Raw genomic sequence first — 18,779 nt, 5'->3', positions numbered from 1 at the left:
TCATTAAAAAAACAAAAGAGTTAAAAACAAAGGAGACAGATTAAAAACCTCATCATGCACCCAATCTGGTCGGGGCTGGACCTCAATCATGAGGTCAACAGCCCCGGGCCTGCCGGAATAGCCAGGTTTTGATAGCCTTTCGGAAGGCCATGAGAGTGGGCAGGGTCCGGATCTCTGGGGGTAGTTCATTCCATAGGGTCGGAGCAGCTACAGGCATTTACTCTGTTCTCCCAATCACAATTGTGCCCCCCTCCCCCGTAGGTCTGGGCTCCATTCCTAAAGTTAGCCCCAAGCCCCAAAACCCCCATGTTTCCCTCCTGCTCTCTAATAAAGCAGCAGCAGCAGCAGATAAATGGCCACGAATTAGAATCGCTTTAGTCATAGGATGAAATAACTGTTGCAAAATAAAAAACCAAAACAGACCACGTCGCATAACGAAAACAGGATTTAATCTTTGTTAAAAATCAGCTTTTTCGGCATCTACATTCATCTGCTCTTCTGCTCCTAACCTGCGTGCTTGAGGAAACACTCCCCCCCATTTAAAAAAAAGGGGAGGGGGTTCTCGCTTCGCAGCACCCCAAAAGAAATCGGCAGGTAAGCCAGAAGGGAACAGGTAGACGGTGGGTGATTCAAAGGCACTCCATGTTGCTGTCCTGCTTGGCCTCTGCAAAGCCACTGTGTGTGACCCCCCCCCCTCATCTCCCCTTGCTTCGGGGCAGGTTGCCACCTACAGTTTCGAAAAGACCACCTCCTTGGGGGTCTTCTTCTCCATCGCAGCTTGGGCGGATTTGATGATGTCCTCCGTTTGAAGCATGCCCATATTCCATGCGGCCTAAAGGGGAGTCAGAAGGCAGGCAGGAGTCAGAGGAAGTGACTTTCGCTTCCGTGCCCCAGAATCTCAAAAGCGTGAGGGACGCGTTCACCCCTCACCCGGGAAAACAGCCTCTTCCTGACTCCGCAAAGCCAGGGAAAATCCATACATTAGAAATTACGTTTGGTCCGGACATTTTCCCCTTATAAACAAATGCCCAGGCAATGCCAGGTTATCAGCTAATAGAATAACATAGAAGATCAGAATGGAATGGAATGGGATAGAATAGGAAATAGAATAGGAAATAGAATAGGAAATAGAAAATAGAATAGAAAATAGAATAGAAAATAGAATAGGAAACAGAATAGGAAATAGAATAGGAAATAGAATAGAAAGAATAGGAAATAGAATAGGAAATAGAAAATAGAAAATAGAATAGAAAATAGAATAGGAAACAGAATAGGAAATAGAATAGAAAGAATAGGAAATAGAATGGGAAATAGAATGGGAAATAGAATGGGAAATAGAATAGGAAAAATAGGAAATAGAATAGGAAATAGAATAGAAATAGAATAGAAATAGAATAGGAAATAGAATAGGAAATAGAATAGAAAGAATAGGAAATAGAATAGGAAATAGAATAGAAAATAGAATAGGAAACAGAATAGGAAATAGAATAGAAAGAATAGGAAATAGAATAGGAAATAGAATGGGAAATAGAATAGGAAATAGAATAGGAAAAAATAGGAAATAGAATAGGAAATAGAATAGAAATAGAATAGGAAATAGAATAGAAAATAGAAAATAGAATAGGAAATAGAATAGGAAATAATAAAATGGGAAAATAGAATAGAAATGAACGGAATAGGATAGGGATAGGATAGGAATAGGATGGAATAGGATAGGACAGGAATAGGAATAGGAATAGTATTGTGGCCCAGCAGGTGCCGTTGGAGCTGCCACCAGACTCCGACAGCGAGGGGCCCTATGAGTCGGCTCTGGAAGATGTGGAGGACCCTGGACAGGGTTCCGACTCCGAGCAGAGTGCACAGAGGCTGGTTGGCCACCAGGAGGTGCCTGAGCCTTGGACCAGTGGGGAGGAGACAAGGGAGAGTGAGCCGGAAGCCAGTAGTGAGTTGTTCCTGGATGCACGCCATCGAAGAGCTACCAGGCGTCAGGAATAATTACACAATTACAGGAGGTAATTGCGCTCAGCTGGTGGTCATTAGGCTCTGCTCCAGACTATAAAAAGGCTACTTGTGCACACGGCCCTCTTTGCAGAAGTCAACACAGAATCGAATGTCGGAGAACTTTGTATGAGCTTGGCAGGCTGGATTGCTGCCAAGCCTTATCTGTGTTTATTGCTGCCCAAGCTTGTCTGTGCTGGGTTGCTGTCAAAGACCTGTCTGTCTGTTAATTAAATGCTGTAATTTATCTCTGACTCAGAGTGTGCTTTGGTGTGGAACGAGGTGGGTCAGAATAGGATGGGATGGAATAGAAGAGCAGAGAAGGAAGGGACTAGAAGACCTCCGAGGTCCCTTCCAACTCTGTTATTCCCAAATGCCCAAGACGTTCCGATACACAGTCCACCAGCTGCACGTATAAAGACGCCCACCACTCACCATGTATTTCAAGCCATCGGGCACCGAGTGGTCTCTGGAGTAAACCAAGTTCATTTTTGTCCCCTGCACCGCGACCGGGCTCTTGCTGGCAATTTCGGTGGCCAAATCAAAGGCGCTCTGCAGCATCGTCTCGTGATCGCGGAACACCCGGCTGGGAAAGGAAGGCAGAGGGATTTCTGAGATTTTTGGACGCTTCCTCCAGCCCAAGCCTTGGATTTGAGGGAAGAGTCTAAATAAACTTTAAAGGCCCCCCAGGCAGGGAAGGGCTGCCAATCCTCCTTTTCTTTCTCAGTCCGAGGGAAGTCGGAGAAAAAAATTTACGCTCTCGCTCGAGAATCTACTTCAGCTCATTGTTTCTGAAACTTGGCAACTTTTAAGAGGGATGGACTTCAACTCCCAGAATTTCCCAGCCAGCAAAGCTGGTGGAATTAATTATATTTCTCCTGTTTGCAGTTGTTGAGAAGATGATGGTGTTCGCTCAACTTTGCTTGGTCTGGAAAGCTAAGCCTGTTTAGTTCCTGGATGGGGAGAATAGCAATAGCAGTCAGACTTACATACCGCTTCATAGGGCTTTCAGCCCTCTCTAAGCGGTTTACAGAGTCGGCATATCGCCCCCAACAACAATCCGGGTCCTCATTTTACCCACCTCGGAAGGATGGAAGGCTGAGTCAACCTAGAGCTGGTGAGATTAGAACTGCTGAACTGCAGATAGCAGTCAGCTGAAGTGGCCTGCAGTACTGCACCCTAACCACTGCACCAAAAAACAGCCAGGAAATCTTCTACAGAAAAGACGGGGAATGCCAGACAATTGTGGGAGAATGAAAAGCACACAGCTCTGGGGGCGCCTCTGTGAAAACATCTAGAAAACATCGTGGCAGGAGGTGAGGATCTTTTGCAACTGGGCAAGGAAGACTCAAGATAATATTTAGGATTTCATTTTTTTAAAAAGATGGGGGCTAACTAATTGGAAACTAATCAAGGAGAGAAGCAACCTAGAACTAAGAGCGGAGGTGGCGCGAGTGGTTAGAGTGCAGCACTGCAGGCCACTTCAGCTGACTGCTATCTGCAGTTCGGCGGTTCAAATCTCACCGGCTCAAGGTTGACTCAGCCTTCCATCCTTCCGAGGTGGGTGAAATGAGGACCCAGACTGTGGGGGCGATATGCTGACTCTGTAAACCGCTTAGAGAGGGCTGAAAGCCCTATGAAGCGGTATGTAAGTCTAACTGCTATTGCTAACTAAGGAGAAATTTCTTGCCAGTGAGAACAATTAATCAGTGGAACAGAAGTTGCCTCCAGAAGTTTTGGCTGCTCCAACACTGGAGGTCTTTAAGAAGACGTTGGATAGCCATTTGTCTGAAGTGGTGTAGGGTTTCCTGCCTAAGCAAGGGGGTTGGACTAGAAGACCTCCAAGGCCCCTTCCAACTCCGCTATTCTGTTTCTGTTTCAATTTTATTCTATTGGAGAAAATATTTCCCAGTTTCCTGCCCCAACGAGATGGGAAAATCAGGGAGCTGGTTCTGACAAGGGGGCTCTCCGAGTGGGAACTACAAGACTGAGAAACATCCACAGCCCCCAGACTCGGCTTCAAGGCAAACCCACCTGACAAGGCCACAGCTCTCCGCTTCTGGAGCCATCAGTTTCCTGGCAGTGAAAGCCAGCTCGTTCACTAGGCTGGAAAGAGATGGTCAACAGTGGGTTAAAAGAGACCTCGGTCACGTCTTAACGGAAAAAGAACTGGAGGGGGAAAAAAAGAACTTTGTCAACTATATAGGTTGACAGCAGCAAGACTGCTGAATCCACAAAAATGGAGAGACACTTCGATTCCTAACGTAGATGAATGGTTGCAGAAGTTGATGGATGGCAAAATCGGCCACTTTGATTAAAGAGAAGAACATAAATACTTGTGTTTCCACACGGAAACCACTTCTGAACCTCGTGCTTTCGAAACCACTTCTGAACTTTGATCTTGGGTTTTACCGATTGCTAAGAGCTTTACAGAAATGGCTCGTTCATATTATGATGAAAAAGCAAAAAGTTACACGATCAGCAGCACTTAAAGAAAATATATACAAAATGTTTTATCGTTGGCATTTGTCACCAACAAGATTGGCTAAACATGAAGCCGACCTGCTGGAAGTGTAAAAAAGGACAAGGGACTTATTATCACATATGGTGGACCTGCCCGGAAACACAAAAATATTGGGCAAAAATTTGGAAATGGGTGCAAGAAATTACAGGGGAACAGATAAAATACAAACCCAAAATCTTTCTACTGGGAATAATCAAAGGGAAATATACAAAGAAAATTAAGTACATATTAACACATCTGCTAACTACAGCTAGAATAGCATTTGCCCAATGCTGGAAACAAAATAATACCCCCTCGGACGAATCAGTGATTAAAAAAAACTTTGGATTGTGCAGAAATGGACAAATTAACACTGAAATTAAAAGATAAAGAAGAGTCGGAATATTATGAAATTTGGAACAATTGGTACAAATGGCTGCAAAACAAGAATAAAATTAATTAAGCCAAAAAAACTATATGTAAATATATATAGAACTGTGTATAAAGGTGTGTAAATATAGAAGCAAAATATTATATACATCTACAGGTATAAAAAAAACTTTGGATTGTGCAGAGATGGACAAATTAACACTGAAATTAAAAGATAAAGAAGAGTCGGAATATTATGAAATTTGGAACAATTGGTACAAATGGCTGCAAAACAAGAATAAAATTAATTAAGCCAAAAAACTATATATAGAACTGTGTATAAAGGTGTGTAAATATAGAAGCAAAATATTATATACATGTACAGGTATGATGACATGACAGTTGATGTAATGACTGTAAGGTGTTGTAGAAAGGGGAAAAAATCTGCAAAATAGGAAAAGGAAAAGCAGAAAGTTGCGATTTGATGTTAACGCCTTATTTTACTGCAACAGAGTCGGATAGCGAATGCTTCTTTTTCTTTTTTCCTAATCCTTCTACACTTCTCTTCCCTCTCTTCCTCCCCACCTTCTTCCTGTTTACTTTGGCATTTTTTATATCTTGTAATATTTTATAACTCAATAAAAATGTTAAACCAGGGAGAACTGAGTCACAAGCAGGCAGGGTTTGTTTGGACAGAAGGAACCGCGGAGACCCGATTGTTTGCCCATCCCCAGACTATATTTGGGGAATTGACCTCTGACCCCCACTTCCAGCACACGTAGCGGGCTTCCCTTGATGTGCTGAGGTGGCGGTTCATAGGGGGCTTCCAAAATACCCCAAATCTCAGATGCAGATCATCTGCGCAAATGATGGGCTCGATGTGCCTGGCTCTTTTAGGCCAGAGAAAAATTCCAACGGCCCCTTTCCAAAGTAGGGGAAGACACACTTCCTGTCCTGCAAAACCCGGAAGACGGCCGAGCCGACAGGAAGCGAAGGCCTCACCTCCGATTTCCAATGATGCGTGGCAAACGCTGCAATGTACCAACGTCGGCTGCCAGCCCGACATCCACTTCCTGAAGAAAGGAGACACAAGGAGGTGGTGATTCCGTGACCCGTCAAAACCGCGCTCGACTTAAGCCGCGCCCGATTAAACCGCGTCGCTGACCTCATCGACAGGGCGACAACAGCCAGCGCGGAGAAAGAAGGGCGCTTTAAATAGCGCTTTGAAAGCGAGCCGATTCAACTTAAGGTAAGGGTTAGGTTTAGGGTTAGGTTAAGGGTTAGGGTTAGCTTTAGGGTTAGTTTAAGAGCCAAGGTGGCGCAGTGGTTAAATGCAGCACTGCAGGCTACTGCTAGATCAGCAGTTCAGCGGTTCAAATCTCACCGGCTCAGGGTTGACTCAGCCTTCCATCCTTCCGAGGTGGGTAAAATGAGGACCCGGATTGTTGGGGGCAATATGCTGACTCTCTGTAAACCGCTTAGAGAGGGCTGAAAGCCCTATGAAGTGGTATATAAGTCTACTGCTATTGCTATTGCTATTAAGGGTTAGGGTTAGGTTTAGGGTTAGATTAAGGGTTAGGATTAGGTTTAGGGTTAGGTTAAGGGTTAGGTTAAGGGTTAGGTTTAGGGTTAGGTTTAGGTTTAGGGGTTAATTTTAGGTTTAGCGTTTACAGCGTGCTTCTGTCTCCGCACTGTTGTCGCCCTGTTGATGACGTCAGCTACGTGGTTTCGTCGAGCGCGGTTTTGTGGTGGAACCAGTGATTCATCCGCTGATTTACTCCCAAGGGTGATGTGGACATCCACCCCGGCCCTTATAATACCCAGGTGCCACTTTGCAATGCCAGCCCAAAGGGTGAAATCGGCTGTTTTTCCCATCTGAATAAACCCGTATCTGGTAAGCCTGTGGCCTGGAATAAACATACGTGTATTCATGTATGTTCTTTGTGTGTACGAGAAGAAAAAGACAAGAGACCGAGGAAGGGAATCCAGCAGATTGGGCAAACCGGTAGTAGCAGCGGCAGGAGGCTCTGCCTCCCTGCCCGGACGCTTCTGCGCATGCGCATTCTTCTGAATGCGCAGAAGCATTGTGTGCGCACAACAGCGCACCAGTAGGAAGCAATTTGGAAACCCAGCAGTCTTTTGAGTTACCGCTCATTTCGGGACGATTCGAAGTTACAACGGAGTAAGGGAGTTATGACACATTTTTCACACTTGGCCTCATTCCCCCCCCATCATGTGATCAACATTCAGACGCTTGGCAACTGGTTCATACTTATGACCGTCGTTGTGTCCCCAAAGTCACGTGATCCCCTTTTACGACCTTCTAACGAGCTAAGACAACGGGGAATCCAGATTCACTTAACGACTGGTTTACTAAGTTATCAACCGCAGGGACTCCCTTAACAACGTAGGCAAGAAAGGTCGTCAAATAGCAATAGCAATAGCAGTTAGACTTATATACCGCTTCATAGGGCTTTCGGCCCTCTCTAAGCGGTTTACAGTCAGCATATCGCCCCCCACAGTCTGAGTCCTCATTTCACCCACCTCGGAAGGATGGAAGGCTGAGTCAACCCTGAGCCGGTGAGATTTGAACCGCTGAACTGCTGAACTAGCAGTCAGCTGAAGTGGCTGCAGTACTGCACTCTACCCACTGCGCCACCTCGGCTCTACCCACCTCTGGGCCGCAACTCGCTTAACCAATGTCTCACTTAAGAACAGAGATGTTAGGCTCAGCTGTCGTCCCAAGTTGAGGACCGGCTGTATATCTGTGCCTTGTTAGCGTCATTGGTGCTTATCAACCAGACGTTTCTAAACTGTGCCTGGGGCAAACCCACCTTCACCTGGAACCAAGCGTCTTGTGTGCAGTAGCGAATATCGCAGGCCGAGATGAGATCCACACCTGGGAAGGAACAAGAGCCAGAGTTCGTTTTCCACTTTTCTATCCCCTCTTTCTTCCCCTCCCCCCCCCAGCAACACAAGGCGAAGGAGGGGCCAGGCTCAGGGCCCACCCAGCCCACCTTCCAGGAAGATCCCGCATCACCTGTCCTCTGCCTACCCCCAGGGACTCAAGTGCGGTGACAGCTTGGAAGAAGACTCAGTAGCCCATAATGCTGCAGCATCAAAATGGCCCGAGTTGCAGGGCATTCGCCTTTTTGGGAAACTGCTTTTAAAAAGCCGAGGTTCATAGCAATAGCAATAGCAGTTAGACTTATATACCGCTTCATAGGGCTTCCAGCCCTCTCTAAGCGGTTTACAGAGTCAGCATATCGCCCCCAACAATACGGGTCCTCATTTCACCCACCTCGGAAGGATGGAAGACTGAGTCAACCTTGAGCCGGTGAGATTTGAACCGCCGAACTGCAGATAGCAGTCAGCTGAAGTGGCCTGCAGTACTGCACTCTAACCACTGCGCCACCTCGGCTCATGACGAAGGAGGAGGCAGGGGTGAAATTCAGCAGGTTCTGGAGAACCGGCAGCGGAAATTTTGAGTAGTTCGGAGAACCGGCAAATGCCACCCGTGGCTGGCCCCGCCCCCATCTATTCTCTGCCTCCCAAGCCCCAGCTGATTGGGAGGGGATGGGAATTTTGCAGGATCCTTCCCCTGCCACGCCCACCAAGCCACGCCCACAATTTTTTCAAAAAAAAATTGAATTTCACCCCTGGGTAGTGGGGTATCTAAGAGGCAGCGTTCCTTTCTTCCGTGAGCAGGAAGAATAAAACACCTATTAAAACCCCACATCCCCGATGCGTCAGCCAGGAAAAAAACCAACATCCTTCTCCTTCCAGAATTCCAATTTTACTCATAGATTAAATGAGAGCAGAATTCCAGCAAGGCCGACACTAAAATCACACAAACATTCTTAGTGTTGGCCTGGCAAAGAGATAACAAGATGAGGCTTTATATTCTTCCCAACAAGGATAATTGTAATTTTTTCCCAATTTTTCATCTCTCTCTATATGCTACGCCATAGTGGCTCATAATCATACTTATATAGTTCCCCATTTGAGATTGAGATGTAGACTCCTAGATATTTAACCTTTTTAAATATCTCACATCCTGTCATTACTTCTAATTCTTCCCTTTGATTAGTATTCATATTTTTAACTAGTATCTTTGTTTTCCCTAAATTTATTTTAAATCCAGACACTTGGCCATCTTGATTAATCATATTCATGTTTTAAAAAGGAGCAAGGTTAAGAAACACTGAATTAATGGCACCAGTTTAAGACCTGCACCCCTTGTGCAAAGCAAGATCCTACTGTTTAGCTCCTGGAATTCAAACAGTGCAGAATCTGGAGTTTGGCCGATTCCGCAGCCCCGTGACCCGTCAAAACCGCGCTCGACTAAACCGCGCTCGACTAAACCGCGTCGCTGACGTCATCAAGAGGGCGACAACAGCCAGCGCGGAGAAAGAAGGGCGCTTTAAATAGTGCTTTGAAAGCAAGCCAATTCAACTTAAGGTAAGGGTTAAGTTTAGGGTTAGGTTAAGGGTTAGGTTTAGGTTAAGGGTTATGATTAGGTTTAGGGTTAGGTTAAGGGTTAGGATTAGGTTTAGGGTTAGGTTAAGGTTTAGGTTTAGGGTTAGGTTTAGGGTTAGGTTAAGGGTTAGGTTTAGGGTTAGGGTTAGGTTTAGGGTTAGGTTTAGGGTTAGGTTTAGGGGGGTTAGGTTTAGGTTTAGGGGTTAATTTTAGGTTTAGGGTTTACAGCGTGCTTCTGTCTCCGCGCTGTTGTCGCCCTGTTGATGACGTCAGCGACGCGGTTCAGTCGGGCACGGTTTTGTCGGTGAACCCCGCAGCCCACCTCTGCAGCCCAATTCCAGGAACTGAAGCGACTTGAAGTTCCAGGTTCAGACACGCCCTGACTGAGGTAGGGGGCTCACCTCCTCCGATGCAGGCCCCGTGGACGGCCGCAATGATGGGCTTGGGACACTGCAAAGCAGAGGGGACAGTAAGTCCGGGTGGAAGCGGTTTTCTGGCACACCGGCCCAACCCCAGCCCCTCAACCCAGGCACCTTCTCCAGGACCGTGAAGGACTCTTGGTAGTCACGGATCTGCTTGTGGATGTTCCAAGCCTTCCGAGCCACGTCGTCACCTTCTGCCATCAGAAAAACGCTGCCCATCTCCATGAGGTCGATGCCTGTGGAGGGGCAGGGATGGAGAACAACAGGAGTGGCTCTATGTTGTGGCTCACCAGCGGCCAATGGAGCTAGCGGCAGATTCGGACAGTGGGGAGGTTGGGGAGGAAGATGGGCCAGTCCTGGAGTCTGGGGAAGGCTCGGATGAGGGCTCTGTGTCGGAGGCAGAGAGGGGGCCAGGGCCGTCTGACAGTTATCAGCTGCCTTCGGAGTCGGACATCAGTGGGGCAGAAGAACAGCTGGAGCCTGTTCCCAGTGTGCCCATGCGCAGAGTGACTAGACAAAGGGAACAGCTTAAGAACAGGGGTCGACTTGGGAGTAAGGCCACAGGTGGACGGTGAATGGCCCCTCCCAGAGGAAATAAAAGAGGAGCAAAAGGGGAGTGGCGTTTGCAGGAGACCATTAGTTCTCTTCATTGGTTCGTGACTCTCCAAGACTCCTTGCCAAGTTTTGCAGATATCGGCCTGGCAGCTCTCCAAGCCAGATAAGGTCTGTGACTGTAAATCCTCCCAAGCCAGATAAGGTCTGTGACTGTAAATCCTCCCTTGAAAGACTTTGCTGGATGTGAATGCGCAGAATTCACAATCAATTAATAAAAGGGACAAGGAGTTTGCTTCATGCTCTTGGGAAGCCTCGGTCAGAACACTCTAGACTTCTAGCTCAATCACTGAACACCTGCCTATTCACACTCTAAGCCATGTTTACCTGGCAGCCCTCAGCTAATTAAGCCCCCACGGACTGCGTTATTTGTTAAATGCATTCCTCAACTCCCCAAAACGAGGCTGCAAAACTTTGGGACCTATCTGGGAGATCATTGGACCCTGGAAGTTTCTCCAAAGCTGGTGGGACCAAATTTTGCATCCAATTTTGCTACTTATTGGACTCACTCAGCAGCACAAGCAAAATTGTGACTGTATCTTGCAGGTGTTTATTAAAGTACTCACATTTCTCCTTAAAACTCGGGATTGCCTTCCCCACCCTCTCTCTTTAAACTTTGGAAAGAATCCCTAAATGTGATTTGCAGTATAAACTGCAACTTCCCAATACGCAGAACTGAGCTAAAGGATCACTTAAGAGTCATTGTGTAAATTGAATTCTGATAGCATTTAAAGTTTGATCTGAAACGGCTAGGGCAGTGTTTCTCAACCTTGGCAACTTGAAGATGTCCGGACTTCAACTCCCAGAATTCCCCAGCCAGCGAATGCTGGCTGGGGAATTCTGGGAGTTGAAGTCCAGACATCTTCAAGTTGCCAAGGTTGAGAAACACTGGTCTAGGGGGATTCTCAGCCCTCCAGGTCAATGGCTGCCCCAATGGTGCTTTTATTTTCAACTGGACTTTCTTGTTCTTTCTTCTGAAGATGTTTCGCTTCTCATCCGAGAAGCTTCTTCAGCTCCGACGGGATGGTGGGGAAGGGAAGGATTCATTCTCCTTGCAGACAGAAATCCTTTCCAAGAGAAAGACCCCAAGAGGTCTACCCCAGGGAGCTCCTTGCTAGATTTTCCTGATCTAAGGAGGAGGGCTCGCTCGGATGTAACGCCTCCGTCCTTCTTACCTGAAGTAAACATTTTCCCAGCTCCCGAGATCACCACTGCATGGCATTCAGAATCCTGGGCAATCTTGTTGAAGCACTCCACCATCTCTCTATGACAAGAGGAGAGCACGTCGGACTGAGAACCTTGGAGGTAGAGGGCTGGCTTAGATTTTTCACAAATACAGACTTATGGCCGCAACATTTCTGTTGCCGAGTGAGAAATCTGTTAGGAGAGTTTTGCCCCGTCGTACGGCTTTTGTGAAGCGAATTGCCACACTTGTAAAATTAGTAATGGCAGCTACTGAGGATTTAATAGCTGCCAGCTGATGTAAGGTTATAAGCTGTAAACCGGAAGCTGATGCAATGAGGGTGATTCAGCAATATAGGTATCACCAGTTTAAGGCTCTGATGGGGTCCACACAAGTCATTTCCCTTTTAAGAGGCGTCTATATATATAGGTGGCCATTAGAGGGCGTTTCTTTCTCGTCGTGTATCTCGTTTCTCTCCTTGTGTCCGTAGCTGAGTGGTAAGGGATTTATCTACCGTATGTATGTCTGTATATATGTACTGTATATATAAACCACTATTAATTGTCTAAAGGCTGTGTGTTGTATTGTGCTCCTGGGCTTATCTCATATAATAGTCACGCTGCCAAAACTCTGACATTGTTGTTAAGTGAATCTGGCCTCCCTTTTGACTTTGAAGGTCGCAAAAAGGAGATCACGTAACGCCGGGGACACGGCAACCGTCATAAATATGAACCAATGGTGAAGCATCCAAATGTCAATCACCATGGGGATGATGATGCATGGTCGTAAGGGTGAAAAACAGCCATAAATCACTTTTTTCAGTGCCTCTGTAAGTTCGAACGGTCACTAGGTGAATTGTTGTAAATCGAGGACTACCTGGACTTGAAACAGTGTAGTGACCAAAGGCGTTTATCTGGGACACTGAAGGCCCAGGACCAATGGGGCAGAGCAATCGTGCCTTAGTCTTCCCCGATTAATCCTCATTAAAAAAAAAGAAGTACCACCACAGGTAGTCCTCACTGAGTACAGTTCATTTAGTGACCAAAGTTACAACGGCACTGAAAAAAGGGACTTATGAGCATTTTTCACACTTACGACCATCGCAGCACCCGCGTGGTCACATGATTTACATTCGGATGCTTGACTGATTCATATGACTGATTCCTATTTATGACGGTTGCAGCGTCCCGGGGTCATGTGATCAATCTTTGCGACCTTCTGACAAGCACAGTCAACGGGTAAGCCGGATTCACTTAATGACCGTGTCACTAACTTAACAACCCGCGGGGATTCCCTGAACCCCTGCGGCAAGCAAAGTCATCAAATGGGATCAACCTCACGTCACCCATTTCTCGCTTAGCGACATAAAATTCCGGGCTCCATTGCGGTCGTAAGTCGAGGACCACCTGTGCCTCATTTTCGGTTTGGCTACTCCGAGCACGATAAGGATGGCGGGTTAAAAGCCAGGCCAGACGCCTCCGAGGCTTCTCCCGCCGTGCCTCCCTCCGTCCCAGAACTCCTGTCAGCGCCGCAACGAAATCCGATTTCCCGTTACCTCCAAAAGGCGACATTCATGGCGTTCCTTTTCTCCGGCCGGTTGATCTCTACGTGCAGCACTTTCTCGCGGACCCGTTCCAACTTCAAGGTCTCGTAGGCGGGCAAGGAATTAGGCGGCGGCTGTTGCTGCTGCTGCTGCTGCGGCTTTGAGGCCATGATTCTGAAGCCGCGGCAGGAAGCAGGATGAACGGAGAGATCTGGGAAGATAGCAATAGCAATAGCAGTTAGACTTATATACCGCTTCATAGGGCTTTCAGCCCTCTCTAAGCGGTTTACAGAGTCAGCATATCGCCCCCAACAACAATCCAGGTCCTCATTTCACCCACCTCGGAAGGATGGAAGGCTGAGTCAACCCTGAGCCGGTGAGATTTGAACCGCCGAACTGCAAATAACAGTCAGCTGTAGTGGCCTTCAGTACTGCACCCTAACCACTGCACCACCTCGGCTGCAGTGGCGGGGGGGGAATGGACAGTGGGTGAATGGACGGTGAAAAAAGCAACTGAGGGCCGAGCTTCGTCCCGAAAGGAAGGTCCTCGAAGGAATCCACCTGTACTCAGGTGCAAACTCCATGCGTGCAGGCAGAACGGTGGGGTCAGGTTGAGTTTTGGCTGCCCAATAAACCAGTGTCATCTAGACTGGGGGGGGGGTCTCCAACCTTGGCAACTTTATGACTCGTGGGCTTTGCTGGCTGAGGAATTCTGGGTGTCAGCCTCTGCTTTGCTGTTGCTTCGACTGCCATGAAACGGGGAGGGAGGGCATGGTATTTGGGAGGGGTTACTCTTTGTGCTGGAGGAAGGTTCTGGAGTTCAGCTGCCTGTCGGACTACGCCTGCGTAGGAGATTCCCGCCAGGACTAACGGCACCGACATTCCATCTTCGTGATGCCTTTTGAAGTTATCTCACACCTGACACTTGAGAGAATTATGATTGGACTGTAACTGTGATGCCAAGGGGTGGGGAATGGGCTATTCTATATATCCATCGCTTTCGCGCCTAAATACTCAGACTTCGCTTCGCTATGCCTTTAATCATTTATAATTAGTAAAAGTACACTTGATTTCTACTCATGGAGTCTCGTGGTCTTTCTTTCCTAATTATCTAATGGAGAGGATCTGACACTGGGAGTTAAAGTCCAGAAGTCGTAAAGTTGCCAAGGTTGGAGACCCCCCCCAATCTAGTGCGAGAATGAGGAGCAAAGCTGGCCTGAGGAATTCTGGGAGTTGAAGTCCACAAGTCGTAAAGTAGCCAAGGTTGGAGACCCCAGGGTAGAGGAACCCTTTCATAACTTGTGGACTTCAACTCCCAGAATTCCAGAGCCAGCCATGCTTGCTGATGGATTTAAAAAAACACACACTCGCACACACACAGAACTTGCTGGCTGGCTCAGGAATCCTGGGAGTTGAAGTCCACAAGTCAGAAAAGGGCCCCTGATCTAGCGGGACCTCTGGAAAGGGCTGGCCCCAGAGATCCAGGGGCTTAAAATCCCGTGTCCTTCGGGAAGCTCCTTCCTGAGGACTTGGCTCTCCTCCCAGGCTCGGGGTCAGGATGATGGTTGAGCTTAAAATGGATGGATGTTTCGTTTATATTGTCGTCCCTGGGAGCCTCCTGACTTCCTTTCTACTGCTGGATTATTCAACACCTGGGAATAATTAAGACTTAGGCAACCTCTAAATCTCGGTTTCTCAACCTTGGCAAGTTTGAAGATCGCTGAAGTTGAGAAACATCGATTTACAGGTTTGGCATCTTCTACCTGCCAAAGGTGAGAATCAGGGCTCTCTACTGGTATCGCAAACCAACAAAATAACTCCCTGGTGAATCCAGTGGGGCTGAAACCCTGAAATGCGGGAGGTCTGACTTACCGTATTTTTCGGAGTATAACCTTTTTCCCCCCAAAAAAGAGGGTGAAAATATGGGTTATGTCTTATACACTGAATACAGCATTTTTGGCCTTCCGAAATCCTGCCCCCTTTGCAAAAATGGACGTGCAGAAGCTTTGGGAGGCTTGCAAAGTGCTCCTGGGGCATCAGGAGAGCAAAAATGGGCAAAAAAACCGGGCTGGTTTTGCCTGTTTTTGCCCACCACACCCCCTCCGCCAGCCCCCAGGAGCACTCTACAAGCCTCCCAAAGCTTCTGCATCCCCCCCCCCCTTGGTTTTTTTTGCAAAAAATGAGGCGTGTAGAGGATTTGGGAGGCCTGCAGAGTTAAAAAAAACTTTTTTTAAAAATTACCTCTTCAAAATCGTGGTGCATCTTATACTCCGAAAAATACGGTATGTCGTGGTCATATGAAGACCCCACTTCCCTGCCTCCAAGCCTTGATTCTATCTAAGCCCCTCTTCCCCCCCTCACCCCCTGCTCAGCCACAGAAACTCCCTGGGAGATTTCCAAGAATCCTAAAGCCTTAAGATTCTTCCCCGCAGGAGCACGAGGGACCTACCTACAGGGAGTCCTCGAGTTACGACCACAATTGAGTCCCAAAATTTATGCCAAGCGAAACCGTTGAGCGAATTTTGCTAAGCGGAACAGTTGCGAAGTGAATTTATTTATTTTTTTGCCCCGTTTTGCAACTTTTCTTGCCACTGCTGTTTGGTGAATGCCTGCCGTTGGTAAATGAGTCCCACAATTGTTGTTTAATGAATCTGGATTCCTCCATTGATTTTGCTGGTCAGAAAGTGACCCCCGGGGACGTTGCGACTGTCATAAATACGAGAAAGTTGCCAAGCATCTGAATTCGGATCGTGTGAGTGTGGATGCCGCAACAGTCTTCCGTGGGAAAAACAGTCGTTAAGTCTCTCTTGTCTGTGACGTTGTAACTTTGAACGGTCATTAACGGGGGCAATATGCTGACTCTCTGTAAACCGCTTAGAGAGGCCTGAAGGCCTATGAAGCGGTATATAAGTCTACTGCTATTGCTATTGCTATTGCTATTAAATCATGTCTCTTCTGTCTGTGATGTTGTAACTTTGTACGGTCATTAAATGAACTGTTGTAAGTCGAGGACTAGCTGTACCTTTCTGTTCTCTTCAAGACACACTGCTGTGGCCGGGACACCCCAAAGGAGAGATGGGACCACATCTAGAAACCAAAGAATTCTTCAGGAAAGTTCCAGCACAAGGGATTGGGCTGAAGAGCCGAGGTGGCGCAGTGGTTAGGGTGCAGTACTGCAGGCCACTTCAGCTGACTGTTATCTGCAGTTCGGCGGTTCAAATCTCACCGGCTCAAAGGTTGACTCAGCCTTCCATCCTTCCGAGGTGGGTGAAATGAGGACCCAGACTGTGGGGGGCGATATGCTGACTCTGTAAACCGCTTAGAGAGGGCTGAAAGCCCTATGAAGCGGTATATAAGTCTAACTGCTATTGCAAACCTCGCTGAGGAGGAGGAGGAGGGAAGGGGCTTTTTCCCTGCAGAATAAGAAGAGTTTCTGGCGAAGGAGGAGATCCCAGGGAAGGGCAGACCCTGATGGCTCTTAAGCCCACCCACTCGCATTCCCAGCCTCCCTCCCTTCGCAGGCGCCCATGCACTTTTTTTTCCCTGGGAAAACATCCTGCCTGTCCTGTTCCATGTTGCAATTCCACCACAGGCAAAAGAGATAAACAGAGCAGCCTGATTCCTCACAAGGGAGAGAAGCTGCAGGTTGCACGTAGGCAGAAAAATATATATATGGGGGTGGGAAGAAGAGCAGGGTGGGGCAGCAATGGAAGCAGGAAGGAGCAGAAGGGGGTGGGGGGGGCATCAGCTCCAAAAAGGCTGCAAATTCAGAGGGGTTCAAACAGCAAGGTCAGCTGGTCCTCGACCTACGACCCCAACCGAGCCCAACACTTCCGTTGCTAAGCGAGGCATTTGTTAAAGGGAGTTTCGCCCTGTTTTCCGAGGCACCGTCGTTAAGCGAAACCTTTCACCACCATCGTTAAGCAAATCACTGATTTGCTGATTCAGTCAGTCACACGGTGAAGTTGGAAGTGAATCCAGATGCCTCATTCGACTCGTCAGAAAGTCGCCAGAAGGGGAATCGCCTGACCCAGGGTGACTGCGACCGTCATAAAGAGGAGCCAAGTGTCTGAAGGTTGACCATGGGGGGGGGGAAGCCGCAACGGTCAGACGTCTTTAAAAGAGCGATATCCCTTTGTTTTTCAGGTGCTGGAAAACGGTCACTAAACGAATGGTTGTAAGTCGAGGACTACCTGGAGAGAGGAGGACCCTCTCCTGGGAATTCCTGGGAGGGGGGGGGCTCAAAGACACCTGCTGGGGATTTTGGGGGGGTATGGGAGGGGGGGGGCAGAAGGAGCCAGCCAACATGGCTTGCAGAGAAGGTAAGGGAGGAACCCCCCCCACCCTGCCCACTGCCCCACTTCCAGAAGCTGCAAAACCCCTGGCAAGCTGTGCAGGGGCCCCTCCAGAGCAAGCTGGCTTCTCCCTGGCCGGCTGAGGATGATGGGCACTGAGGTCCAAGGCCTTGGGAGGCTGAGTTGGGGTGAGGAGGGGGGAGAGGGGCAGGGAGGGTTTGGGGGGGGGTCAGCAAGAGAAGCAGGGGAGTGGGTGATGGGACACCCCCCCCCAGGGGGCAGGGGGAAGAAGGGTCTGAAAGCGCAGGAAAGGAGCGGGGAGGGACCGGGGAGAACAAGCCCACTCACGCCTCCGAAGCAGCCCCCCGAGGACCCCCGACGCCGCCACCGCCATGGCTCTCGGCTCTCTCCTACCGCAGGCGAGGGCAGAGGGACGGGCGCCACCAGTGAGCGGCTGCGGCTAGACGGGCTCCGTTCTCCTCTCCGCAAGGAGGCGCCGCTTCCGCGCTCCGCCTCTGTAGCCGGATAGGGAAGGAGCCGATCCTCCTCGGCCGCCCCCTCGTGGCCGAAAGTAGGAAAGCCGCGTCCGCAGACTTCTGTCAAGCGTGGCTGGCAGGGAGGCTGCTGGGAGTTGTAGTCCCATTTAAAAAAAAAAAAAAAACAAGTGGCGCAGAGACACACCCCCTCCCCGCCTCCTATCCCATGAACCTCAGCGATTTTAAGATGGGTGGCCTTCAACTCCCAGAATTCCCTTATCTCAGAAGGCTGGAAATTATTTTTCGATCTAAAAATGGCTTAAATCTAACCCAAAAAATTGGAAACTCCATGGAGGAAAATAATCTTCCCTTGTAAAAAAAGGCCTTTAGACTAGTGGTTCCCAAACTTGGCAACTTTAAGACTTGTGGACTTCAACTCCCAGAATTCTCCATCTAGCTCTTCTGGCTGGAGAATTCTGGGAGTTAAAGTCCACAAGTCTTAAAGTTGCCAAGTTTGGGAACCACTGCTTTAGACAAAACTTCCACTCATGCAAAAATGTTTAGATAAAAAGGTCCAAAAACGGCAGCCAGAGACACACGACCACATCCTTCCTCTTTGGAAGCATTTTTACCCTCTTCCCCCTTGGCATAAGCATTGGCAGCTCTCAGACGTTCAGGAGTTTTTTTTGCCATTCCCAAAATGTTTTAAATGCTGGTTTTGAAGGAAGTCAGTGTAGGGTGTTTTTATTTTTAAATAAAGGTAGCAAAGATGCTCGGCCTTACATTCCGTGGAGATTCTCTGTCATCCAGGCCAGGGTGGTCTCAAAAGGTGCTTTTTTCAGGAGGCAACTGGACTTATAGACATAATCCTAGCCCAGTGGTTCCCAAACTTGGCAACT

General features: G+C 48.1%; 1 protein-coding gene across 1 annotated transcript; it reads right to left on the bottom strand.

The window, feature by feature from the left end:
- Nucleotides 1-429: 429 nt before the first annotated feature.
- On the bottom strand, nt 430-17,890 carry ECH1 (enoyl-CoA hydratase 1). Its single transcript, XM_032228224.1, has 10 exons — nt 17,753-17,890; nt 13,122-13,320; nt 11,559-11,647; nt 9,883-10,007; nt 9,751-9,799; nt 7,705-7,769; nt 5,873-5,943; nt 4,033-4,104; nt 2,434-2,584; nt 430-832 (listed from the first exon to the last, which is right to left on the bottom strand). Exons 1-10 carry the CDS (start codon nt 17,796-17,798, stop codon nt 728-730), a joined length of 972 nt encoding a protein of 323 aa, XP_032084115.1. The 5' UTR covers nt 17,799-17,890; the 3' UTR covers nt 430-727.
- Between the last annotated feature and the right edge of the window lie 889 nt (nt 17,891-18,779).

Source organism: Thamnophis elegans, chromosome 12 (genome assembly GCF_009769535.1).
Source record: "Thamnophis elegans isolate rThaEle1 chromosome 12, rThaEle1.pri, whole genome shotgun sequence".
Classification (NCBI taxonomy): domain Eukaryota; kingdom Metazoa; phylum Chordata; class Lepidosauria; order Squamata; family Colubridae; genus Thamnophis; species Thamnophis elegans.
The sequence above is the reverse complement of the archived record's forward strand: the minus strand, read 5'-3'. Positions and strand labels throughout refer to the sequence as shown.